The sequence below is a fragment of the Triturus cristatus genome, chromosome 1_2, assembly GCF_964204655.1.
Source record: "Triturus cristatus chromosome 1_2, aTriCri1.1, whole genome shotgun sequence".
Lineage (NCBI taxonomy): Eukaryota > Metazoa > Chordata > Amphibia > Caudata > Salamandridae > Triturus > Triturus cristatus.
Genome location: NC_140580.1, coordinates 448,107,064 through 448,134,041, shown reverse-complemented (window position 1 = coordinate 448,134,041; position 26,978 = coordinate 448,107,064). Strand labels below are relative to the sequence as shown.

General features: G+C 45.6%; 1 protein-coding gene across 4 annotated transcripts in view; it reads right to left on the bottom strand.

The window, feature by feature from the left end:
* The window catches only part of IDE (insulin degrading enzyme), a 1,118,175-nt gene that overhangs the window by 131,278 nt on the left and 959,919 nt on the right, over positions 1-26,978 (bottom strand). For all 4 annotated transcript variants that reach the window (XM_085606153.1, XM_085606152.1, XM_085606150.1 and 1 more), the window contains exon 21: positions 3,178-3,450. In XM_085606153.1, the coding sequence (XP_085462279.1) occupies positions 3,178-3,450 (273 nt within the window). The remainder of the gene's footprint in view (positions 1-3,177; positions 3,451-26,978) is intronic.

The following is a 26,978-nucleotide window of genomic DNA, read 5'->3' as shown; positions in this document are numbered from 1 at the left end:
CGGTAGTGGCTGCGGAGCAGAGTTCGCCTCAGGAAAACTCTTATAGTAGTCATGAAGCATCATATGAAGATCGGAAACCAACTAAATAGGAATATTGATGGAAGGATCTTGTGTATGATCCTCCTGTTTTTTATATGGGTAGTGCTACTGAAATGCGTCCAAGCATTGAGCACTGGGAAGCCCCGAGTCAGATAAGGAATATTCCCCCTCTAAATAGGCAGATGGATCATCTAGCGCCTCATCCTCCTCCAAGTCCTGGCACATGACTCTGAGCTGCGAGAGGCCGTATGCAGGGCCATACGGACCATCATCCTCAGATACCTGGAAATCCAAGAGATGAGGAGGAGGCAATGGAGATATTTTTTTAAAGTCCTGTAGGAGAGAAGGTATTGCCTTTAAAAACACAACGTTCTTTTCCCTCATCAACGGGATCACGAAATGGTCATCGACGGTAGAACCATCAGCGGCTGGAAAGAAAGACTTACAGATGGTAAGGTGACGAGTTGGACCATCAAAGGCGAAGCCCCTTTTGACGTAGTCAAAGTCGCTGACGAGACCATTGACTGAGCGCTTGATGTCCTGGGGACGGTTTCTTCGTCGACGTGCAGATTTTCACTGATGAAGAATCCCTGAGGTAATTAGGACACTTGTAACAACAGGGGAACCCTACTCACAGCGGAACCAGGGTAATAATTATATATAGAAGAACAATGGTTCCAGTGGATAATAAAAGGTGATTTAAGCAATATGTACGCACAATGGCAATAAATTTGTAAAGGACTCTGTAATGTCAGAGGACAAAATGAAATCTCTACACAGTTGAATCAATACTGTATTTTATACAAAGCAGTGAATGGTATATACATTTCTCTTAAATCATAAACATAAAAAATTATTTTGGTGCATAGTGTCCCCAAGTGAAAATTGGAACCCAAAAGTGACTGTACAAAACAATAATGCTTTTTAGAAAAGTAGGTTTCCATATATAAGAAAAGAAAGAACGACCATGTCAATACAAATTTTTAAACAGTTTATGTATGCAATGATACAGGCTGAATTGTGGTCTGTTCTATATGCTTGTCGACGGCATTTCGACCCTCCTGTAAATGCGGGGTCTCTTCAGGACTAAGAATACTGGGACATCTACAATAAATTAATTAAAATTATTCAATGCCACACCCCCGAACGCCAAGATGAGTTAAGGGGACTCCAACTGCTACGGCTGTAGCAACGCATCTGAGGAGCCGATTCAGCCCCGTCTTCCCTATCTAAAGAGCTGGCCGCCCATCACGTGAGGTAAACTGTCGTTTCATGGCATCGCTCGCACTGTTCACAGTTAACCGTTGCTTCATTTCATTATATTTCTTTGTGATTACAACTATTGTTGCAAATACTTAACAGCTCTTTTGTCCCTCATTATTGCTGTAGAACCCAGCTGGGTCCTCACGTGAGTGTTTTATTTCACTTCTCACGAAGGCACTTCACTTAGGCTGCGCCTTTCACATCCAGGTAATCCTCCTTCAGCTTAGCCATTTCACTACAGTTTCTCGCACTAATGCCGGCACACGGGCCTCATACTTATTTTCATTAATTTATTGTAGATGTCCCAGTATTCTTAGTCCTGAAGAGACCCCGCATTTACAGGAGGGTCGAAACGCCGTCGACAAGCATATAGAACAGACCACAATTCAGCCTGTATCATTGCGTACATAAACTGTTTGAAAATTTGTATTGACATGGTCGTTCTTTCTTTTCTTATTTATGGAAACCTACTTTTCTAAAAAGCATTATTGTTTTGTACAGTCACTTTTGGGTTCCAATTTTCACTTGGGGACACTATGCACCAAAATAATTGTTTATGTTTATGATTTATGAGAAATGTATATACCATTCACTGCTTGGTATAAAATACAGTATTGATTCAACTGTGTAGAGATTTCATTTTGTCCTCTGACATTACAGAGTCCTTTACAAATTTATTGCCATTGTGCGTATATATTGCTTAAATCACCTTTTCTTATCCACTGGAACCATTGTTCTTCTATATATGAGGTGATTAGGAGGCACTGACAATGGAGCAGAGCCATCTCTTTGATGAGAGTAAGAGGGACCAGACTGATCTTTTTTAACCCTCTTTTCTTCAGGCCTCTTTACTTTGAGATCTAGATTTTTTAGGATCTCTATGCAAAGAGGAAGACCCTTCTTCCTTTCTTTTCTTTGAGGAGCTATGGGGCTTCTCCTCATCGTCAGCGTCCTTAGCAGCCTTTTTTCTTTGCAGCCAGAAAAGAAGCCTAACCTCACGATCCTGAAGGGTTTTTGTGGAAAAAAGCACAACCATATTTGCATTCTCTGGGCTTCTGATCAGGATACAGGCAATAAAGGCACTCTTTATGTGGATCCTCCGAATACAGCCTGGAATTTCCACAAGTCTTGCAGGGCCTAAACAACACTGTTTTAGACTAAGACATACTGAAGAAAAATAGGCACTCACACTCCTGGACTGTACCTCAGAAGAAGAGATGAAGCAAAGAAATTAACTGCAACCTGGAAGTTTAAAAGGGCAATAGTAGAAACACTGACTAAGCAGAGCTCAGGGAGACTCCCTAACACACGACGTGCCGTAAGAAATCAGAGGTATGGTGGCTCTGCAGGGGAAAGAGACTCTCTGGTCTATCCTCTGATTGACTGAAGTTTGGATGATTTAAAACAATGATAATAGGTTGCTAAAGGATATTGAATTTCTATGGCAATTGAATGTTGAACTTTAATACTGCAAGTTCACCGTTACTGTGGGACTCCCACCATGATGATGGGGCAGATTCAAGCATGTGAATCTATAAAAGCTACAATACTGGAGAAATCAAGGATTATTGGATTTATAAATTACTGGACACGTCAATACCAATCTTTTTGTAGATTAAACACAAACTGCTTTTTTTTCCAAATGCCTTCTTGCTATAGATAAATGTTAACATCTGAGAGTAAGTTCAATCGTTAGACTCATAATGCATGTCCTTTTAAATCTAATGACCATCCTTTTACACTGTTGACCACAAGACGCTGGTACCATTCAATACATTTCGTTTTTATAAGTGCCTGCACCCTTCTTTACAGACTACTGGCAGCAGCTACAAAATTTCCATCATAAGTGCATTTATAAAGCATGATCCTACTTACCTCTATCAAAGTTATATTGTTGGGAGATAATTTCTCCCCAGTATTTCGCACACTCTGCAGAAAGTTTTTTGGGCTTGTCTAAACGACGAATTGCTAATGCCTGGATGTGTTTCTGGAAAGCTTCATCAGACATATCTTCCAACGATTTCTCCATTGTTTTTAAGAAAGCCTCAACTCTGCTTTCTAAGTAGTGGGGTTGCTTTTCGGACTGGATAATAAAGCGCAGTCCTTGTATGCCATTAGCCCTGCGCGGGCCACTGAACACAATGTAACCTTGAAAGTAAAAGGAAACATGGGTTGTAGAATCACTGCATGAATAAGTGTTAAAGTTCAAGACAAGTTGTGACAACTAGGAAGAAAAATAGAAAGTAAATCATTTTAAGTTAATACTTTCAATTTTAGAGCATACTGCAAATAAATAACGTACAGTGCGCATACATTAAGGATGGCCATACGTTTTTGTTTTTAATGAACAAGGTACTTACCTTCGGTAACGCATTATCTTGTAGTGACTATCTAGCTGCAGATTCTTTACCTTTAAAATTTCCCAGGCATCAGGCTGGATCCGGAAACTTTTGCTGAGCAATGTCCCTTGCGCGTGCCGTCGGGTAGCTCCATTCAGCTCCGCGTGTCATCGTTAGCGTCTGTTATAACGTTGTGGTACCTATATAAGTGCCACCCATGAGCGCGGATGTCAGTACTTTTAGTTTTTTCCATGCCAGAAGCGCAGAGCCACGAAGTAACTGATGTTGTCGTGTGCAAAACCTGGGCCCTGAAAAGGGGAGTAACCCTAGCCCTACAACATTAGTCAGCAAAGCGTGGAGGCATGGGAGGGCCTGTAAGGAATCTGCAGCTAGATAGTCTCTCTACCAGATAAAGCGTTACCAAAGGTAAATAACTTGTTCATCTGATAGAGACTTCTAGCTGCAGATTCCTTACCTTTGAATTAGATACCCAAACCATACCATCCCAGTGGTGGGTGTGGACCAATACTTCAAACTAGGAAGCGCTGTAGGACCGAATGGGCAAAATACCCATCCCGGCAGGCCTGACTATCCAGGAAGTAGTGCTTGGCAGACATGTGCAAAGAGGCCCACGTTGCTGCCTTACAGATGTCAAGCACTGGGGCACCCCGAGCCAAGGCCAGAGTAGCAGCCTTTCCCCTGGTTGAATGGGCCCTTAATACCTCAGGGGGCTGCTTCTTATCCAGGACATAGCAGATCTTAATGCAGTGAATGACCCAGTGAGAGACAGTCCTTCTCTGCACTGCCCTTCTCTTCTTAGCTCCCACGTACCCCACAAAGAGTTGGTCGTCCACCCGGAACTCTTTTGTGGGGTCAAGGTAGAACAACAACGCTCTTTTTTAGTCCAGACAGTGGAGACGCTTCTCCTCTTTAGAGGGATGCGGGGGAACAAAGAAGGTGGGCAACGTGATGGCCTGACCCAGTGGAATGGGGTCACGACCTTTGGTAAAAAAGAAGCACCACTTTGTCTGGAAAAGACATCCGATAGCGAGGCGAGCAAGATAATGTCTGCAACTCATTCACCCACCGGGCAAATGTAATTGCCACTAAAAAGGTTGTTTTGATGGTCAACAGCCAGAGGGGGGAGTTATGTTAAGGCTCAAAGGAAGTACACATTGGGTAGGTGAGGACCAAATTAAGGTCACACTATGTCATAACAAATGACGTGGGTGGAAACAAGTGAAGCAGCCCATTTAGAAACCTATGTACAATTGGAGACTTGAAGAGGGCTAGTCTGGCAGCCGCAAAAAAGTAGACAGAGCAGAAAGGTATCCCTTGAGAGTTCCCGAAGCAGAGCCCTGCTGGGGAAGGGTCTGAATAAATAAAAGAACAGTGGACAGAGAAGCAGAAAGAGGGTCAATAGATCTTTCTTTACAGTATAATACAAATTTCTGCCAACTGCAGGCGAATACAGTCTTAGTGGATGGCCGCCTGGCTGCCAAAATAACGTTAAAAACTTCGGGAGGAAGGTCAAAAGCCATCAACTGCCGCTGCTCAATCTCCACGCATGGAGGTGCAGAGTTGACAGGTTCGGGTGGAGAACCCTCCTCTTCTGCTGCTGCTGCTGCTACAGAAGATCATCCAGAAGGGGCAGCCTGATCGGAGGATTGATTGAATCTTCAGAAGCTCTGGATACCAGACTCTCCTCCCCCAGTCCGAAGCCACAAGAATGATGTGGACACAGTCGTTCCTGATCACTGTCAGAGCCATGGGCAGGAGTGGTATGGGCAGAAAGGAGAACCGGAGGCCTACGTTCCAATTGTGACGAAAAACGTTGCAGAGCCATAGCCTCCTTGGAAACTACGGCATGCAGTACTGCTGACACTGCACGTTCTCTTTGGAGGCGTACAAAACTAACTAAGGCTGCTGAAAGAGACCTTGCGCCACCTGCGACTGGACATGCCATTCGAGATCTGCTAGTCATCGACAGCTGAGTTAGTCCACCCTGGCGTTCAGAGAACCTGCCAGGTGTTGAACCACCAGGATTATGCCCTGCTGTTCCAGCCATGCCCAGAGATGCAGGGTCTCCTGTTGTCCGTGAACGGCGGCACTAACTTCCCCTTGAAGATGGAAGAAATGCTTTCAATACCAGTGTTCCCTGATCTCCACCTCTCCCAGATGGCCGCCCCATCCCAGAAGTGATGAATCTGTCGCAACTGAGATCTGGTTGGGGAAGGTAGAGGGGTCTGCCACTGACCCAATCACGGTTCATCAACTGGTGAGATTTCCCTGATGCTGTGCCCACTGGAACTTCAAAAGTCCCACTGCCGAGCCTGCATACACCACCTGGCATGCTTTACTAACAAGATGCAGGAGGCCATTAGGCCCAACAGCCTCAGAGTCAGTCTCACCGAAATCCAGGATAGAGGCCGAAACATCGGAATCATAACCTGAATATCCAGGACTTGCTGCCTGGGAGGATAGACCCGAAACTGCACTATGTTCAGAACAGCTCTGATGAAAGGGAGCATCTGAGAAGGAGTCAGGTGTGACTTTGGTGCGTTTAGAGAGAACCTCAGAAAATGCAGGAGGTTTGCCGTAGTCTGAAGGTGGGAGACTACTGCCTGTGGGGAGGAAACGTTCAACAACCGTCGTTGAGGAGAACTGACACCCCTAACCTGCGCTGATGAGCTGCAACCACTGCCATCACCTTGGTGAACACCAGAGGGGCACTGGTAAGGCAGAAGGGGAGAACAGTAAACTGAAAGTTCTCGCTGCCTGCCTTGAACCGCAGGTAACGCCTATGGCCCGGCAGGATAGGGATGTGAAAATACACATCCTGCAGGTCCAACACTACCATCCAGTCTTAACAGTCTAGGGCACACAAGACCTGAGCTAGTGTGAGGATCTTGAACTTCTCCTTGAGGAAGAGATGAACGGTCAGAAGATTTAAAATGGGCCACAACCCTTGGCTAAGAGAACTAACTTCCTCCTGGAGCAATTTTTTAATCAGCCGTTCCTGATTTGGCAGAATGGGAGGAGGAAAAGAAAGGAAATGCAGAGAATAGTCCTCCTGAATGATCTGCAAGACCCACTTGTCCGATATTATGGATCTCCAGTGGGGGAGATGATGATGGATTCTCCCACCAACTGGAGTGGTGTAGTCTTGCAGAGTCAGACTAGGAGTGCTTGGAGGCTAGGGCTGCCGAAGGCAGGGTGGCTGATGACTTCTGGCATCCAATGCTAGGTCAGAATGAACCGGGTCCATGCCCCCGCACAGCTTGGGAAGCCAGCGAGGACGATGGTTGGGATAGGGCTGACGCGGCTGGAAACCCCTTCCATTGCCATGAAAGGGACGAAAGGTAGACAGTCCACCAGGAGTAGAGGAGAGACCCAAGGATCTTGCCTTATCTCGAGAGTCCTTGAACCTCACTAGGGCAGAGTCTGCTTTTTCCCTAAAATGGCGGGTTCCATCAAGGGGCATGTCCATCAAATTTTCCTGGACATCACCTGAGAAGCCGGTAGTTGTAAGCTAGGCTTGGTGCCTCAAGGCTACTGTCGTGGGAATCGATCTGCCCAGGGAATCCGTCGTATCAAGGCCGCACCTTATGGTGAATTTTGCTGCATCTCTGCCGTCCTTAACTATATAAGGGAGCACAGCCCAGGCCTCCTCCAGGACTTATGGCAGCACTTGCGCAACCGTCTCCCAAAGGGAGTGGGAGCAATGGCCCAATGAACACTCAGTATTCACCGACTGCAATGCCGGGCTGGAGGAAGAAAACATTTTCTTCCCAAATGAATCTGGCCTCTTGCGGAAGGAAAGGCGCCCTGTGATGTAGAGGCCTGCACCACCAAACTTTCTGGGGTGGGGTGTTGGCTGAGGAACTTTGGGTCCCCCGGAGCTGGGCAATGGCAGCGTGCAATTGTCCTCTTCACAGTAGCCCCTGTGCTAGGCTTGGACCACATGCCTAGAAGGACATCAGTAAATGCTTCATTAAAGGGCAAAATGGGCTTGGAGGTGGAAGCCCCAGGCTGAAGCATTTCAGTCAGATTAGTCCTGACCTCCACTGAGGGAAGCTACAGTCCAAGGACCTTGGCTGCCCTCTTGACCACCATGGCATAAGATGCCCCCTCCTCCATAGCCACAGTTAGCGGAGAGAGCATGCCAGTATCTGGAGAAGTATCCAGTCCACTGGCTTCCCCAATTTCCCCATACTAGTCCAACTGCTCTCCAGAGTCATCCTGGTGTTCCAGAGGGGCCATACACCCCTCCCATTCCTCTCCCGAACCTAACACGTTCACAAAGTGTTCAGGCGACAGCCGAGAACTCCTGGGTTCAATCGACGTCGGAATCTGCATTGACCGACGTCGTTCCGATTCTTTGTCATCGAGGATAAAGATGGGACTGGCACCACCGATGGGCACAGGCACCGACTTTGGGCCCGATGCTGGGGGAGGTCGCAGTAAAAGACACACAATTGATGGACAGAATGCAGAACAAATAAAAACATTCACCCCCCAGTCAAGAGATCTGGGTTAAATCCATCATTCTTTTGCTCACCATGCCACCCAATCTTAGACCTGGCCATATGCAAATCAGTCTTGACCCTGTGCCTCATGGGAACAGTCCAGCCCAAACTGCTAAGCCAGGTCCTCCCTGGACCGGAAACAAGCATCCTCGGACCGGTTTCGGGGTTTCACCCCTCTTCAGCCAGGATAGCTTGATTCCAGTGGCACAGTGAGCCCAGGACCCACGTCTGGGCACACCTGGTGCACTTAGGGCGAGAAAGCAAAAGACACACAATTGATGGACGGAATGCAGAACTCGCGTCGATCCAGATCGGACCTTGAGGCTCCACCAGCAGCGTGGCCGGCATCGAATCCAATAGAGCCCCTTCCAACCCCACGGGGCCCAAAGGCTCACCAGAGGGGTCGGACTGCTCAAATACGTGGCGCAATGCCTCGCAGAACGCTTTGATCTCCAAAGGGGTCGCTCAGGCTCCTGGAAAAGGAAAGAGGCGCAAAGTCGACCCTGGTTCCCGCTCCGTAGAACCGTGCCTAGAGCGTCGGTGCTCCTTACCTCCTTCGTCGACTAATGACAGTTGAGGTGAAGATGAAGTCCGCTTAGACAACTTCTTCTTGTGCCTCTTCCCAGAGTGTCCCTACGACCATGAGTGGGACGATGAGGACTTTGGGCTCAGTGAGCAGTCCCGCGATCTTTTCTTCCTCAATCAGGACCGGGACCTCCGCAGAGTGTCGGCTGTCATGCCGCAAGGAACTTCAAAGCCCACTCCTGTAAGGTCTTAGGAGCCATGGCCCGACAGTCCAAGCATGACTTCAGATCAAAGTCACAATTGAGACACCAGAGGCAGACAAGGTGGGGGATCGATGACCAACATCGTGCAGGGACAGACACCACATGGCTTAAAACTCTGTCTTCCTTGAAGACATCCTCGCACACGATGGAAAACATTTGGCAATGGACAAAAAGTTGACGAAAAGCCTATCAAAGAGCGACTGAGGGGTAGCTCTTCCCGGATCAGCGCTGAACTGGCACGGAAAGAAAAGAACTTAAGTCCGTGCGCCTGGGTGGCACCTATATAGGTACTGCAATGTCATAACCAACGCTAACAAGGCCGCCAACATCACGCGGAGCTGAATGGAGCCACCCGACAGTGCGCCCAAGGGTTATTGCTCAGCAAACATTTCCGGATCTAGCCCGACGCTTGGGAAATTCAAAGGTAACAAAATCTGCAGCTAGAAGTCTCTATCAGATAACTACAATTTCTTCTTTCCATCGCCCCTGAAGTGAGTGTGCTGAAACCTAGCCATTTATAAAAGCATTCCTATTACTGGTGTTTGGCAGGCAAAGCTTAAGAGCATTAACGCTATGTACACAATTCCCTTCATTTCACTGCAGCACAGTTTGTCCATTGACTTTAAATCTCATAGATTACAGAAATTCATTCTTTTTTAGAAAAAGTGTTTCCGATAAGTTTTGCCTGTCAAATCCAAATGTGGACACCTAGTGTACTGTAGCATTTCACTCATCCTTACACCAAAGCATCCATGAGGTCCCGAGCAATCGAGGAATTACTTGAAAGATACGATTGCTTGCACTGTTGCACTACGGTGAAACCATCAGTACAAAAAACCATCAGTACAAAAAACTATTTGTACAATTGGACAGCTTCAGGTGGGCCCCATGTGGAACTCACATAAAAAGATAACAAGCAAAGTCATTGTAATATGCAAGTAACAATTCTGCTAAATTATTTCTGAATACTTTCACATGCTTTGCAATGAGTAGCAAATGGTGTCAACTATGTGAACATGGAATAAAGACAAACTAAGACAATCTCATCTTATCCTCATGGGTTGAGTACTAGTGTGTAAAGCTCACTGAAAGTGTTTACAGATCTGCATGCTGCAAGTTTCCAAATTTTATACAATGGACTGCTCCATGACAGCCTTTTGTGGTATGCATACTAGAGTTTCATTGTAGTACATCAAAAAGGGAAAAGGTATGTTAAAAAGTGTAAATGGCTCTGGGTGCAAGAATAAAAAGAGGAAACCGGAGGTACAGCTATGAATGTGAAAGTGACGTCAGTGGAGAAAGTAATTATTCATCAGATTGGAAGTTTCGTCCTGTATGCCCTAAATATTTCTAACTATTAAAGAGGACTCCCTTTTCAACAAATAAATGGTTCATTTAACTCCACATATCATGTTTGTGCATTACTCTTTTAAAGAGCAGATCTCTTACCTCTTAAGAGGCTCCAACCACACAAAACCAAAAACAGATAGAGGTGGTAATTACAAGATTTTGTAAAGGAAGGCACATGATCCATGGGTATGGCAGCATCCTGTATTAAAGGGTCACACATTTAAGTGCGAAACTATTGAAATGTTTTACAGACAATGAAGGTGATAGATGATTAATAAAGTTGGAACTTTATTGTTTGGAGAATGGTGAGGAGGTGGTGCAGCAAGATCATATAAACAAGTCTAGACAGGAAGAGAAGGTCCGTTCAGTATGGGTATCAGCTATCACTTATGGTGGTGGCCAAGAGTCCTTTTGGTGGTAATAGGAAGTGCCTCACTGTCTAGTTTTGTTTTGTTGTAGTTATGAAAACAATTTCTAACAATCTGATATTTACAACTAACTGTAGAGATCAGGATGTACTAATGTGAAAAACATGGGTTGCTGGAGAGATCTTGGAAGGCAAGGAACTGTAATCAACAGTGAGAAAATGAATTAAAGAAAGACCCAGTGGTAGGAAAGTTATAGCCACAAACACTATTGTGGAGTATACCTAGAAATTAAATGGGTAGATGTCATTGTATGTTTTAATGTTGATAAGAAAATGCCACATTTGTATCCCTAGTCCATCACCATGGTACTCTGAAATCATAAAAGGTAGGTACCATTCATGTATGAACCCTGGAACTCAATCTTTAAAAATTGTCCATGTTTTGCAATCAACTAAATTCATAGAAAACATGCATGAGAAAAGGCAACACCTGCTGTCTTTGTTTACCACTTAGCTAAAATGAAAGTCAAGCTGAACATTTGGCAGAAAACACCTCTTTAAAAAAGTGCATTTGTTTTAAAATAAAAACAGGAAGTGATGCCCAAATAGAAAACCCTACAACATAGTGGAAATCGAAATTTTTTCTTTTAAAAACCTGGAAGGCTGCACACATCTCATCATGCTCAACAGGGTGTCAATTAGACACCCTACTGGGCGTGGGTTTCCTGGATCATTGAGAAGATAAATTTATATAGTATATGAGTTCAAAATCTTGGCCCAAAGAGAGAGGGATGGGACTTTTATGAATTCAGAGTGAGTTATTATAGTGAAGAAAAAGGATTAGAAGTGACTATCTTTCAACATTGGGATTCTCTTTGAAATCATACAAGATAGAGTAAAGTAGCTCGCTAACTTACTTTACAAGCACAATCAGAGACACAAAATAAACTCTTGTCAAATAGGTTGCACAGAGAAGTTTGAACCACCAACGTTTCAGTTTTGGAGTTCGAGTCAAGACAGTTATGATCAACAAGCGTGTGGAATGACATTCATGTAGTGGGTCTTACAAATATTAGCAATGGGGATATTTCTTATGAGAGCAGCAGTAGCTATCTTCGGCCTTGTGAAATGGGTCTATGGTTCACCAGTTAAGGACCTATTCGTTTTTTCATAACAAGTAAGAATAATAGAAATGGTCCATCTTGCTACAATTTGTTTAAAGGAGGATATACCATCAAGCAGCGCCATCATTTACATACACATGACTTTCCCTACCAACCTCTTCGGTCTTCTTCAAATAATAATATAAAGCCCTTTTAACATCAAGGGGATGTAACATCCTTTCTGCTGCGGACAGAGGAAGTTGGAAAATCAGCAAGGAAATAGTCTCATCGTTAAACTCAAATGACTTGAGGAAGAAAAGAAGGAGGAGTATTTTAATGATTCCTTGTTAGTAAGAAAAAGGAAAATGCTACTTACCCAGTATGCCTCTGTTCTTGGCATATAGAGCCATATGCTTTTGCATAGATCGCCATCTAGTGTTGGGTTCGGATGTTTGCACTTTGTTTTTCTTCGAAGAAGTCTTTCCAGTCACGAGGTAGGTGACTCCTCCTTTTGGTGACAGTCAGCATGGGCGTTCGACTCCTTTGTTAGATCGTTTTCCCGCAGAGGGTGATAATGGAGTTAAGAGTAGTAAGAAGGAGATGTCCATGAATGCATGCATCTAAGCAAGATATTACTACAACAAGCCTGAGAAGTTGGCCGGGCGCATATGACTCTACAGCTCTATATGACACGAACAGATGCATACTGGGTAAGTAGCATTTTCCGTTCGGGGCATATGAGCTGTAGATCATATGCTTTTGCATAGACTACACAGCAGTTATCTCCCAAAGCGGTGGCTAACCTGTAGCTGTTGCAGTGGTCTGAAATAGTGTATGTAAAACTGCTTGGCCTACTCTTGCTTGCTGTGCTGCCAACACATCCACAGAATAGTGTTTTGTGAATGTGTGAGGTGTAGACCATGTTGCAGCTTTGCATATATCATCTATGGGTATATTTCCTAAGAATGCCATAGAAGCCCCCAGTTTGCGTGTAGAGTGGGCTCTAGGCGGAACTGTTAATGTCTTTTTAGTCTTTGCATAGCATATTTGAATGCATTTGACTATCCACCTTGCAATACCTGATTTTGATATAGGATTGCCTTTGTGTGGTGGAGCAAAAGCAACAAAAAACTGCATTTGTTTTACGGAAAGGTTTTGTCCTTTCAATGTAATAGAGCAATGCTCTTTTCACATCTAATGTGTGTAGTGCACATTCTGCCACTGAATCTGGTTGAGGGAAGAACAAGGGTAACTCAACAGATTGATTGATGTGAAAAGCAGAAACGACTTTAAGAAGGAATTTAGGATTAGACCGAAGAGTCACTTTATTTCGGTGCATTTGTAAAAAAGGTTCTTCTATAGTCAATGCCTGAAGTTCACCCACTCTTCTGAGTTATGAGACAGCAACTAGGAAAACAACTTTCCATGTGAGAAATTGCAGTTCACATCTGTGTAGTGGTTTAAAGGGTGGACCCATTAGTCTGGTGAGAACAATGTTGAGATTCCACACTGGAGCAGGTGGACGTCTCGGGGGAATACCTCTTTTGAGTCCCTCCATAAACGCTTTAATGATAGGTACTCTAAAAAGAGATGGATGAGGTCTATTTTGGAGGTATGCAGCTATAGCAGCTAGATGTAAACGTATGGATGTGTATGCTAAATTGGCACATTGTAGATGTAACAAATAGCATATAATATTTTGGACAGAAGCATCAAGCGGCTTGATGTGCTTATTACAGTAAATCACAAACCGCTTCCACTTTGCTGCATAGCAGGCTCTCGTGGTAGAACGTCTAACCTCTTTGATAATATTCATGCAGTCTGGCGGTAGATTAAGATAGCCAAACTCTAGGACTTCAGGTGCCAGATTGAGTTGACTGGGGTCTGGGTGACTTATGTCTCCATGGCTCTGTGTGAGAAAATTGGCAGTAAGACGTAGTTTTTGATGAGGAACTACCGAAAGACCCAATAGGTTTGTGAACCATGGTTGACGTGCCTATGTGGGAGCAACTAGGATTAGTGTCAGGGATGCTTGTTTGTGTTTCCTACACACTAATGGAGTGAGTGGGAGAGGCGGAAAAGCGTAAACAAATATCCCTGATCAGTTCATCCAGAGTGCATTGCCTTTGGACAATGGGTGTGGATACCTGGAGGCAATGTTTAGACATTTTGCGTTTAGATGCGTGGCAAACAGGTCTATGTCTGGAAAGCCCCACATTTGAAAGAATGGGAGGAGAACTTGAGGATGTAGTTCCCATTCGTAGATTTGCTGTGTCTGACGACTTAGCAAATCTGCCATCTGATTGTCTACTCCTGGGAGGTGCTCTGCTAGGAGACAGATTTTGTGATGAATGGCCCATCTCCAGATGTCCTGTGCTAGGTGGGACAGTAGAGGGAGTGTGTCCCCCCCTGTTTTTGAATGTAGTACATGGCTGTCATGTTGTCTGTACGAATGAGTACAGTCTTGCGTACTAGCTGAACTTGAAATGCTTTCAAAGTCAGAAACATTGCTAGCAGTTCTATATGATTTATATGAAGCTTTTTTTGTTGGGAGCTCCACATGCCTTGAATTGTGCGGGTTTGGAGATGAACTCCCCAACCCGTCAGTGATGCATCTGCTGTTAGTACTATCTGGGGAACCGGGTCGCTGAAGGGCCGCAGTTTCAAAACGTTTTGTGTGTTCCACCACAGCAGAGAGCAATGGGTGCGGTCGTCTACCAACACTAGATCTGATAGCTGACCGTGAGCCTGGTTCCACTGACGTGCTAAGCATTGCTCTAGGGGACGCATCTGAAGTCTTGCTTAGGGGACTATGAAAATGCAAGACGCCATCATTCCCAGTAATTGCATGAACACTTGAGCTGGTAAGGAGTGTTGAGGCTGGAACTGAGACATTGGGTTCTGAATATTTTTTATTCTGGCCGCAGTTGGGTATGCTAGAGCTCCTTGTGTGTCTATAATAGCTCCTAGATAGTCTTGAGACATGGATGGTTGGAGATGGGATTTGGTCTGATTTACTGTAAATCCTAGTTGGTGAAGGAGTTGCACAGTCTTCTGCGTGTGACGCAGACAGCTGTTGTGCGAGCTGGCCTTTATGAGTCAGTCGTCTACGTATGGGAAGACATGAACCTGTTGTCTTCTCAGGTGGGCTGCAACTACTGCCAAACATTTTGTGAAAACCCTGGGAGCGGTTGTCACTCTGAAGGGAAGGACTTTGAATTGATAATGTTGGCCTGCTACCACAAACCTGAGGTATTTGCGGTGCGCATGGTGTATTGGAATATGAAAGTAAGCATCCTTTAAATCCAGAGTGGATAGAAAGTCACCTTACTGAAGGAGAGGAAGCACTTGTTGGATTGTTACCATATTAAAATGGTCCGACTGGATGTATAGATTGTAGTTCTCTGAGGTCCAATATAGGCCAGAGAGAGCTGCCCTTTTGGGAATTAGGAAGTAGAAGGAGTACACTCCTGTTCCTTGGTATTGTAAAGAAACTGGTTCTATCGTCCCCTTTTGCAACAGCGAAAGAACCTCTTGCTTTAGAAGGGTGAGATGTTCTTGTGACATAAGGTGCGACCTTGGAGGAATATTCGGTGGAGTGCTTGTAAGCTCCAGGCAATAGCCAGATTGGATAATTTGTAGGACCCATTTGTCTGATGTACTCGTATTCCAAATGGGTAGAAATTGTGAAAGGGTTCCCCCTACAGAAGTGGAATGATCGGGGGTATGGGAAATAAGTCACTGCTTGCTGTTTGCAGGGGAGGTGTGTGCTGAATTACCTCTGCCCCTTCCCTTGCCGTTGTTTCCTCTATATCCTCCTCTAAAATAACCTATTGAAGAGGGCGATTTATTGATGCCCTTGTAAGAGGAGGTGGGATTTTCTGTAGATAAAATTTTGGAGCCGCCCCCATAGAATGAGCGACAAAAGGAACCCCTGTTAGAAGGTGATTGCAAGGCTCCCATGGATTTAGCAACTTCAGTATTTTTTTTCATCTTTTCTAGTGAGACATCTACAGCTGGGCCAAAAAGATACTCTTTATCAAAAGGTTGATTAAGAATAGAGGCTTGTACTTCAGGCTTGAACCCTGAAATTCTTAGCCAAGCATGTCTACAGAGTAGTACACTAGTGTTTACTGCCCGAGTTGCTGTATCTGCCTGATCTAACGTGCACCTGATAGAGGTGTTATTAATTTGCCTTCTTGAATAAGGTTACTGGCTTTAGTCTTACGCTCAACCGGAAGGAATTCAATGAGCTTTTCGAGTTCATCATAATGAGCTTGATCATACCTTGCCAACAATGCTTGGGCATTGGCAATGCACCAGTTATTAGCCGCTTGTGAGGCTATCCTTTTTCACGAAGCGTCTAATAATTTTGACTTCTTATCAGGAGGAGGGGCATCCCCTGTTAGAGTTAGCTCTTCTCTTACGAGCATTGGAAACGACCAGAGAGTCTAAGGGTAACTGACCTTTGATATACACAGGGTCATTAGGTGCAGCTCTGTATTTTTTCTCTACCCTGGGAGTAATGATCCTAGCTCTTACAGGATCTTTAAATATATCTTCAGTGTGTTTGAGCATCGCCTTTAACATTGGTAATGTTTGTGTAGCCCTTTGAGAGGAACTCTGTGTCTCTAACAAAAACTCCTCCTCTAAACTCTCCTTATGAAGCTCTACTTCATGATAGTGTGCGGCCCTATTAAGGAGCTCAATGTACCCAATGTTATATCCATCCAGGTCTTCGCCTCTAGATAAGTCACGGTCATTATCTGGTTGAGGGACATTATAATGATCCCATGGATCAGGAACCTGTGGTGTATCCTTTATGCATAGTCATCTATATCCCCATCCCCTGGATCCTGTGGGTCAGGTGATGGTGGCGTAGGGGAATGTGTAGGTGTAATAAGCAAGCAATTCTTCATGAATGGGTGAAGAAGGTGAAATATAAGGAGATGGGTTAGTGGCCACATTTTTCTTCTTTAAAGGAATGCCGTAGTCCTCTGGTAAGCCCACTTTCCTCTTTTCAGGCAGTTTGGCATGAATATGACCAGTTTCGGGATGAATCACAATTTCCTTCTGTTTCGGATCCAGTGGATTTTCGATCCGAGGCTCTTTAGTTGCAGCAGTTTCTTTAGATGCTGTTTTTGGCGTCGAAAGTTTAGGCTCTGAATTTTTCAGCTCTGAAGATTTAGGTTTACACAACGGTGGCACGAAAACCAGAAGGGGTTTCGTTTTTGACGCCGAATGTTTCGGGTCGGCACCGGCGTGGGGACGGGTAGAGCCTGAGCCGGAAGGCTGTTTATGTTTTGGCGCCGAGCCCGAAGGCGGGGTGCTCGAAACCTTTTCTCTGTGCCGACCTTGGCCCGAAGGCAGAGGAGGGACCGGAGCCTTTTTTATCGGAACAAAGTCGGTTTACTCACGATCCGTTGTCCCGGTGTCAGGTCTTCAGTATCGGAGTTGGCGTCGGATACAGAGACGTGCTCCTCCTCCATTTTGGCTTCCTGCGCTTGCAATTCTTCTTGTTCGGACTCTTCTCCGAGGAGGTCCGGCACAGAGCTGCTTTGTTGGTACATTTCGTGACGTCAAGCCAGACAATCACGTAGGGTTTTCTTCGACCGAAACGACTGACACGGATCGAAGTCTTTCTCGTCGCATTCCGGGGATAAGCAAAAGTTGCACACTTTGTGCAAGTCGGTGCATGGGAACTGAGCGCGACACCCTGGGCATAACTTGAATGGAATTTGTTACACCAGCTGCTACCGATCCCGGGGCAGGTAGGCCCGACAGCCTTCCACAGATGTTCCGATCGAAGGTTTTCAAGAGCAATCGATACGCGAAGAATGGGAAACGCGATCGATAAACAATACTGTTGAGGCTAGTGGATTGTGCATTGAAGGGGGCCCGAAGAAACAATGCCGAACTGGAGTGCAACAATCCACGTCCAAACCCAATGGCAGAAAAAAAACAATCTTACAATGGAGTTGATGCCCATGAGCACTATCACCAAAAGGAGGAGTCACCCTACCTTGTGACTGGAAAGACTTCTTCGAGGAAAAACAAAGTGCAAACATCCGGACCCAACACTGGATGGCGATCTATGCAAAAGAATATTATCTACAGCTCATATGCCTCGAACATGTATTAAGTTAATCAGCATACAGAGCCAAAAGCTTACTCCTGGCTGATGTAATAGCCACTAAGAAGACAGTCTTCCAAGACAATGCTGTAAATCATCCTTATAAATCATTTTAAGAGAGATAGAAAAAGAAAACCTTGTGTGTGAGAGACATTTCCTCTGTGTCTAGAACCACAACTAAGTATTGAATTCTTTGCAATAAAAATAAGGTGGATTTCCTTACATTCAGATGATGTTCCAACTTGGAAAGTAGATCCATGGTCAGCAATCAATACTGAAGTTGTTCGAGACAAGCTCACCTCCTCTAGACCACCCTCTTCTTGAGGTGAGTTGGAACAATTGCCACAAAATTCTAAAAAGATCTGCAAGCTGATTTTAGTAAGGGAGTACTTTTGTACTGATAATGATTCGTGGCAATTAAGAAACCTTAGAATTTACCTGAGACCGATACAAATGGTACATGAAAACAGTCATCCCACAAGATCTGGAGGACACATCAGTCACCTTGCTGGAGATATAAACACAGCTGATCAACTACTTGTTTGATCTTGGTCAGGGGGACTTTGTTCGATAAGAAAATATAAGGATTATCCCTTCCTTGCTCCACTGATGCTTTGGCAAAGGCTCTATTGCACCTTTCTCTAACACCATTCAACCCTCCTGAAACGGCTAGTTAAGCTTTGCAGGATATGATCATTGTATTCATTGAAGACCGCTGGAAATCCTGATTTTGACCAGTTCCACGTATTACTCAGTACCAACATTTCCACTGTAATTTCATGCCACAAAGGGAGAAGGTTGGAAACACTCCATCCCACCGAGGTGCTCATACGTGGAGTCAGGATATTTGTGTCATTGCTTTGTAGGTGCCTTCCCTGTGGCACTGGAAGGCTGACGGCCCCTCTCACTGCAAGAGTTTTGTCACTAGAGGGCTGGTGTTATTTCAGCCCTTCCAGTAGCTTTTTTGAGTGTTAAAGAATAGGATATGCGAGTTTTGTTTCCCCCCCCCCCCCTTAAGTACACTGCATACATGGGAAATCTGTTCGTCTTATCCAGACCCACAGAGCTCAAGGTGACCGCTTCAGTCGTAATTTTTTAGATTTCTTATCTGCCTCATGTCTGAAAAGAGACTATTAAACGGCAAATGCAGCATTTTCTATTGTGCATGAAGGTCAATGTTTAAGTCTGAGGCAGAAAGAGCATAACAATAAGAGCGCATGACAAATATCTGCAGTGGCAAGATCCGCCCTAAGCCATGCTAAACTAATCAAGTTCTGATGTAATCATGACTTTCGTTACCACTGCAAGAAAATACCGTCCTTTTATCTTTTGGAAGTAAGTTTAGACATTTGTTCATTGAGTGACAAAGACATGAATTCTAGCATTTCAACAGGGCAGAGTTACTGATAGCTTCCACAATACCAGCTGATGTTTAACAAGTGCCCACACTAAGGCATAGCATCTTCTGTGTTGCTCTCTGATGGATTAGATGTAGCTGCACCAGCTGCATTAAACGTTTTCTTTGATACAGCCCCAACCAAAGAAGCAGCGGAAATTAAGATCAGAATTAGTAGATCTGAATTTCTTTTCTGGGTATCTTTTTACAGGCCACACAGACAAAGGATTTACAAATATATCTTTTACAGGATCCAGGAGACCAGAGACCAAAGTAACAGGAGAGCAAGTTTGAGATTTTGTCTGAATTGTCTAAAAGGGGACAGGTGTGTTACTTTAAAGCATGGGTTCATCCAAATTGAATTCCCTTACTGCAGTATTTCAGAGCCCTAGAAGGCCACAAAATCATCAACCAGAGAGGTTCCAGATGGAAGGTATTCCTTCAAAACTTCGAAAATAATATTTATTTAATATTAGTTCTTAAAATAAAAACCTCGAAAATGTTAGTTTAAAAAAAATAACTGAGTAAGGAACACTTCATAAAGTATTGGTTGCCAAAAAATATTGATGTATGGACAGTCTGAAAGGAATGAAGTGACAGACTAGAGTCGGAATCTGATTGAGGTGAAGATTTTTTTTTAATTTCAAAAGATTTTTATTGGTTGTTTCCAAATAAGGCAATACATACAATATGATAAAATAGGAACATACGAAATAGACATACAAAAATAAACAATGAAGGTTAAACAATGATTAAATGGTCAGCAGAAGACATTGATAACCAAAATGATATAGCGTTACATCCCAGATTAAACATATGTAGTATCAGTGCAATGCCCCTCAGGCGATGACATCCTCTAGCGGTAGCAGGAGAGGTATCCAGAAGACCAGTATGGAGCGGGATCGTGAGCATAGGTAACTAGGTTCATGGCGGTTTGTGTGAACTAAAGTAGTGGTCGAGAGTGTCCCATATATGTCTGGTAGGAGAGCGCCACGGTGAGTTCTGGAGTGACACATTATCAGCCCCTCTTAGGTTGGTGACCCAGTTTAGCCAGCAAGTAAAGGAAGCTTTGCGTGTGTCCTTCAAATTACTGAGAATAATCTTGACCGCTGCAATTAGGAGTAGATCTAGAAGCGCCCTATCATTGTCATTGAGAGACTCAGCTTTGAGGAAGCCAAAAGTTAGGGTCGATAGTTCCCTACTGGGAGAATATGAGAAAAGTTTAGATAGAAATTCGAAGACCTTATCCCAAAAGGGCAACACGCATTCGCACTGGATCAATAGGTGTTCCAGGTCACCTACTTTATCGTTGCAATTCTAACAAACAGAATCCTCTCTGATTTTGTGTGAGTGAAGTCGCGCTGGTGTCCAGAATGCCCTATGTAGCAGCCAGAACTTCGTCTGGGAAAGTGCTTGACTAATCTTATATCTCATGGTTGATGACCAGGTTTTGGTCCATTCCAACTCCGAAATCGGAAAAGCGGCGTGTGATTCCCAGAAATGTGTGAGCTGTTTATTGAGGGTAGGGTGGTGTGGGTGTATTAATTTATAGATCCAGGAAACTTGGTGGCCGAGCTTTTTTAATTTTGAAAGATAGCTCGGGAGGGAAGGGGGCATGGGGGAGAGTTTTGCTTTAGTAACTGCTGACTTTATTTTTAAAAAGTTATAGAATTCTAGTGAGTCAAGGTTGTGTCTGGATTGAACATCTTTGAAAGAGAGAGGGTATGCGCCATCAAACAGTTGTTGGGGGTATTAGATACTCTTTTCAACCCATAAGTCGTTGTGTAACGGTTTCCCTTTATAGAGAATTTTATGATTATGCCAGAGAGATTCCAGGTTAGACCGCCTAATACTAATGTCTAGGAGTTTGTCAATCTTTAACATAGCAGATTTTGTGTTCTTGAATAAGGGTTTTGAGCATGTGACCGTGTTGAGGCTTGCGGTCAGGAGGGCCGCTGGGGTAAGGTCCCTAAGAAGAGATTTCTCTATGTCCAGCCAGACAGGAGTATATTCGGCGGGCGGTACCAACCAGTAGGAACCTTGCTTTGCCAGAAATGCCATCTGATATAGCTTGAAGTCCGCCAGATTGACCCCTCCCAAGGACTTATCTAGTCAAAGTTTCTTCATGCTAATTCTTGCTTTTTTCCCCTTCCATAAGAATTTGGAGAGTAAGATGTCCAGCCTATGGTGGAAGTCCTCAGACAGCATGAGGGGTAGCATAGTAACTAGATAGTTCACTAGTGGGGAGATCATCATCTTGATGGTCTCGGTCCTACCCCACCATGTTATAAACCTTGGTGACCATCCGTCCAGGAGGGTTTTTATTTTTTCCAGGGTGGTGGTTTCATTGCATTGGAGCATCTCTAATAGGGTGCTGCCAAATTAAATCCCCAGATATTTAATGTATCCTGGCTGCTATGATAGGCCAGAGTCACCCAGCATGTCCCTAGTGCTAAAAATATTCAGAGGTTTGACTTCGGACTTATCTCGGTTCAATTTATAACCAGAGTGGGTGGAGTATCTTTCTATAGTGGTCATGAGAGCCTTGATGGAATCGCCCGGGTTCTCTGTAACCACAAAGATATGATCCGCATATGCGGCAAGTTTCACCCGCGTCCCTCTGAAGTCTACTCCCATAATTTCGTCGTTGCGTTTGATATCCATAATGAGAGGTTCTAGGGCCAAGAGAAATAGGGCAGGCGAGAGAGGGCAGCCCTGCCTGGTGCCCTGCTCCACACGAAATGAGTCGGATAAGGTGCCATTTATAGCAGTCCGGGCAGTCGGATTGGAGTAGAGAGCCAGTACCATATTAATATAAGACTCACCAAGATTAAAAGATAACATACATTGTTTCAAGAAAGACCATGACACCCTATCGAACGCTTTTTCCGCGTCCAGGGTAATGGCAATAGAGGGGGTGGCAATTATTTTAGCTTTCTCAAGAATATGGCACAGTAATCTAGTGTTGTCGTTAGACATGCGGTATTTGAGGAACCCCACCTGAGAGTTACTGATCAGTTTTGGGAGGATTGCGTTGAGTCTGTTGGCTAGGATTTTTGCATAGATCTTGCAATCCAGGTTGATAAGTGAGATCGGCCAATAGTTTTTTGTTAAGTGGGGGTCTTTCCCTTCTTTTGGAAGAAACGCGTTACTTACCTGTAACAGCAGTTATCCAGTATTGGTGTCTTTCATAGATTCACATGCCTGAATCTTTCCCCGTCGTCGAGACGGGAGCCTCCGGTACATAAAAAAGTAATCCCTTAGCCGCCTATCTTAGTCCTTATGTAAAAAGGACCAAACTCTTAGAGTCAGCCAATCAGCTATCACCTCCCTCTAGAACCTTCCTGGCAGGAGCCTCAGTCCCTCAGATTTTCGTACTCACCAAGCTATGTAGGCGTAATATAGTTAGAGAGAGACGTGAGTCCTTCCAGGGGAGGCGGGAGGGTTGCATGTGAATCTATGAAAGACACCAATACTGGATAACTGCTGTTACAGGTAAGTAACGCGTTTCTTATCCAGTTTTAGGGGTGTCTTTCATAGATTCACATGCCTGAATCAGAGTAGTTAGCAATACATTATGCACATTTCTGATGTAACATGCCATATAGTTATTTTAGATAATACACATATTACCATAACAGTTTGAAACATTGGCATACAACAAACAGTAAAACAGTAAAGAATGTGCATACCAGGAAGGCGGGTTGTTGTAAGGCTCACCTCACTGGAACAGATGGCGGAGCACCGCCTGGCCCACTGCCGCATCCTTCGTAAGTTCGGCATCCAGGCAGTAGTGTCTGGAGAAGGTATGCGGTGACTTCCACGTCGCCGCTCTACAGATGTCCAAAATCGGCACTCCAGCGAACAGCGCTGCTGATGTGGACATCGCTCTGGTGGAGTGTGCTTCCACCCTGTCTCGCAACGGCCGTCCGGCCCCTTCATGGCAGAACGCTATTGCAGAAGAGATCCACCTTGAAATGCTCTGTTTTGTTAGGGGCATACCCAGCCTTGGTCTGCTGTAGGCCACAAATAACTGCGAAGACTTTCGGAAGGTTTTTGTCTTGTCTATATAAAACTTAAGACACCGTTTGAGATCCAGAGAATGGAGCGTCCTTTCTGCTGCCGTGGTAGGGTTTGCAAAGAAGGAGCGTAGGACCACCGGCTCGTTGAGGTGAAAGTCTGAAGGCACTTTCGGTATGAACTTGGGATTAGTCCTCAGCACCACCCTGTCCTGTTTGAACTGCATGAAGGGCTCCTGAATGGAGAGAGCTTGCAACTCGCTGACTCTCCTGGCAGATGTTAGAGCGAGTAATAGAGCCGTTTTCCATGAGATGTACTTGATGGAAGCTCGGTGGATGGGCTCAAAGGGGTGCTTCATGAGTTGGTTAAGGACCAAGTTGAGGTGCCATGTCGGTGGGACCCGTCGAGGTCTTGGAAAGGACCTATAAAGACCCTTAAGGAACTGTTTAACAAGTCTACTGGACCAGAGAGACGGGCCTTTAAAAGTCCTGGTAAAACGTGAAATTGCCGCCAGATGCACCTTTATGGATGCATGCGCTAATCCGGACTGTGCCAAGAGCAGGAGATATGGCAATATCTGTTCGGGCGTGATATGAAGTGGTCTCAGGCCCTTCTCCGAACACCAAATGCAGAAGCGTTTCCATTTGAGAGAGTAGGTTTTGTTGGTACTGTCCGCCCTCGCTTTTGCTAGCACGTCCCTGCATTCCTGCGGGATGTTCAAATGGCAGAACTCTCTGTGCTCAGGAGCCAGGCCGATAACCTGAGCGAGTGGAGGTTCGGGTATTGCACCTGCCCGTTGGACATTGTCAGCAGGTTCGGGTGCTGTGTTAGACGAATCGGTGTCCTGATGGATAGGCGAAGGTCCGAGAACCAGTGCTGCCTCGGCCAGTACGGGGCGATCAGAATTAGGGTACAGGGCTCCGCCTTCATCTTCCTGAGGACCCTGGGAATCATCGGGAACGGTGGAAAAGCGTACGCAAATACGCTGAACCAGCCTATGGAAAAGGCATTTCCGAGCGACTCCGGTTGGGGATGCCAACTTGCGTAGCTTGGGCATTTGGCGTTCTCCCTGGTGGCGAACAGGTCGATTCCTGGAACCCCCCACTCCGAGAATACGTGTGTTAGTGCACTCTCGTTGAGCTCCCATTCGTGGGAGAGGGATTTCTGCCTGCTTAGGGCGTCCGCAATGGTCTTGTCCTTTCCCGGGACGTAGTCCGCCCTGAGGGTGATCCCATGGAGAACAAGCCAGTTCCAGATCTTCTGCGATTCGCGCGATAGAGTGAGCGAACGCGTTCCTCCCTGCTTGTTCAGATAATGCATCGTCGTGGTGTTGTCCGTTCTGACGAGCACCTGGGAGTTCTGGATGCGTGGTAAAAAGGCCTGCAGCGCTAGATACACAGCCCTCAACTCCAGCAGATTGATATGGAGGCGTTGCTCCCGATCCGACCATTTGCCACTTACTCTGAGGTCCTGAAGGACAGCTCCCCAGCACGCTAGAGATGCATCTGTGGTGATCACCAGTGGCGCTGCTGGAAGCAGGAACGGTAGTCCTCTCGAGAGGTTTCTGGAATCCTTCCACCACTCGAGACTCTTGGATATTTGCGGTGTTATGCTTGTCCTCGAACGAACCTGTACTCTGAGTCCACTGGTTCGAGAGAGCCTCCTGCAGCGGACGCATCCGCAGCCTGCAGTGAGGGATGAGTAGTATACAAGAAGACATCATTCCCAGGAGTGACTTGAAGGTGCGAACCCTCAGGGATTTCCTTGATGCCACCGTCTTGGCCAGCGATATGATTCTGTGTTTTCTTTCGTCTGAAGGAAATGCTCTCGCGCATTCCGTATTTAAGGTAGCCCCGAGGAAGGTGATACTTCTCGTTGGGGACAGATGTGATTTCTGAAGATTGATTGTCAGTCCTAGATGTTGGAAAAGATTGGTACAAGCGTTGGAGGATTTGGTTGCGCCTACGGCCGTGGGCGCCTTGACCAGCCAGTCGTCTAGGTAGGGGAAAACTTGGTGACCCATTTGACGTAGGAAAGCTGCCACAGGAGAAAGGCACTTGGTGAAAATCCGCGGAGCGGATTTGAGGCCAAAAGGAAGGACCTTGAACTGGTAGTGCTGTCCTGCCACTTCGAAACGTAGAAACTTTCTGTGCCCCCTGAGAATCGGGATGTGATAGTAAGCATCCTGAAGATCCAAGGATGTCATGAAATCTCCTTCCTCCAGAATGCCTAGGATTTCTTGGAGCGTCACCATCCTGAACGACTGACTCTTCAGGAAAGAGTTGAGTGCTCTGAGGTCCAAGATAGGCCTCCACTTCTTTTCTTTCTTTCGTATCAGAAAGAAACGGGAGTAGAATCCTTTCTCCCTCTGAGCTGATGGAACTCGCTCGATTGCTCCCTTGCGTAACATCTCCGATATTTCCCGGAGCAGCAGCCGCAGATGTCTGTGTGGAAACCTGCGGGGAGGGGTTGCAGACGGGATGGCGGTAAATTCTAGGGAATGGCCGAATCTGAGGAGTTGGAGCACCCAACGATCTGAGGTGATGATGCGCCAATTTTTTAGGAAATGGGTCAATTTTCCTCCAATTTGTGAAGAAGAAGATGGTAGCTGGACTGGCTGGAGTAAGCGGTCACTGGCGTCCGCCGGTGCCCCTCTTCTGGTTCTTACCCTTGAAATTAGATCTTCCGTAAGATGACTGTCGACCCTGTTGATGTTTTTGCTGGTACTGGGTCTTATTCTGGAAAGAATATGAGGACTTATTCTGGAAGGATCCTCTGTAGGAGGACTGACCTCTAGATTTGTTGCCCCGAAAGGACTGGTTCCTTGCCTGCAGGGTTCCAAGCGCTCTAGCCGTGTCCGTGTCCTTTTTAATGGCTTGTAGCGCCTCGTCAATTTTATCTCCAAATAGATGCTGTCCGTCGAAGGGCATATCTAGCACCTTCGTCTGCACTTCCTGCCTGAACGATGTCGCCTTGAGCCATCCTTGACAGCGCAGGACTGCAGCCCCAGCCAGTTGACGAAAGCCTGTCATGGCTACATCTATGGCGCAGTCGATAATCTCGGCCGCAGAAGTCTGGCCTTCGGAAAGTAGTGCCTTAACCTCATCCTGGACGGCACTCGGAAATTCTGCTAAATATGGGGCAATATCCTCCCAAAGTTGGCGGTTATAACGCCCTAAAAGGGCTATGGAATTGGCCACCTTGATGGTCATTGTCGAAGTAGTCGAAAACCTTTTGCCTATTGTGTCTAATTTTCTGCCCTCCTTGTCCGGTGGTGCTGACAGGGGCGAGGAGGGATTTCGGGAATTTTTCTGGGCTGCTTGGGTCACGACAGAATCCGGCTTCGGGTGGCCAGTCAGGCAAGCTGGTGCCGTGGACGGTGCCTTATACTTCTTATGCAGGCGCGGAACAACCGCAGGAACTGAGGCTGGCGTCAGCATCAACTTCTTTCCCTGGTCCCAGAGGAAGTCGATGATAGGGATTGATTTGGTTGTCTTCTTCGTCTGCTCTTTAAAGTCATGGAGGAAGCATTCCGTCTCCGCCGACTCCATGACCATATGGAACCGCGTTGCAGCCCGTTCAACGAGCTTATGAAAACCACCAATATCCACAGGTGGTGAATCCGCCTGGCGCGGTTGTGGGGAAGGTGGT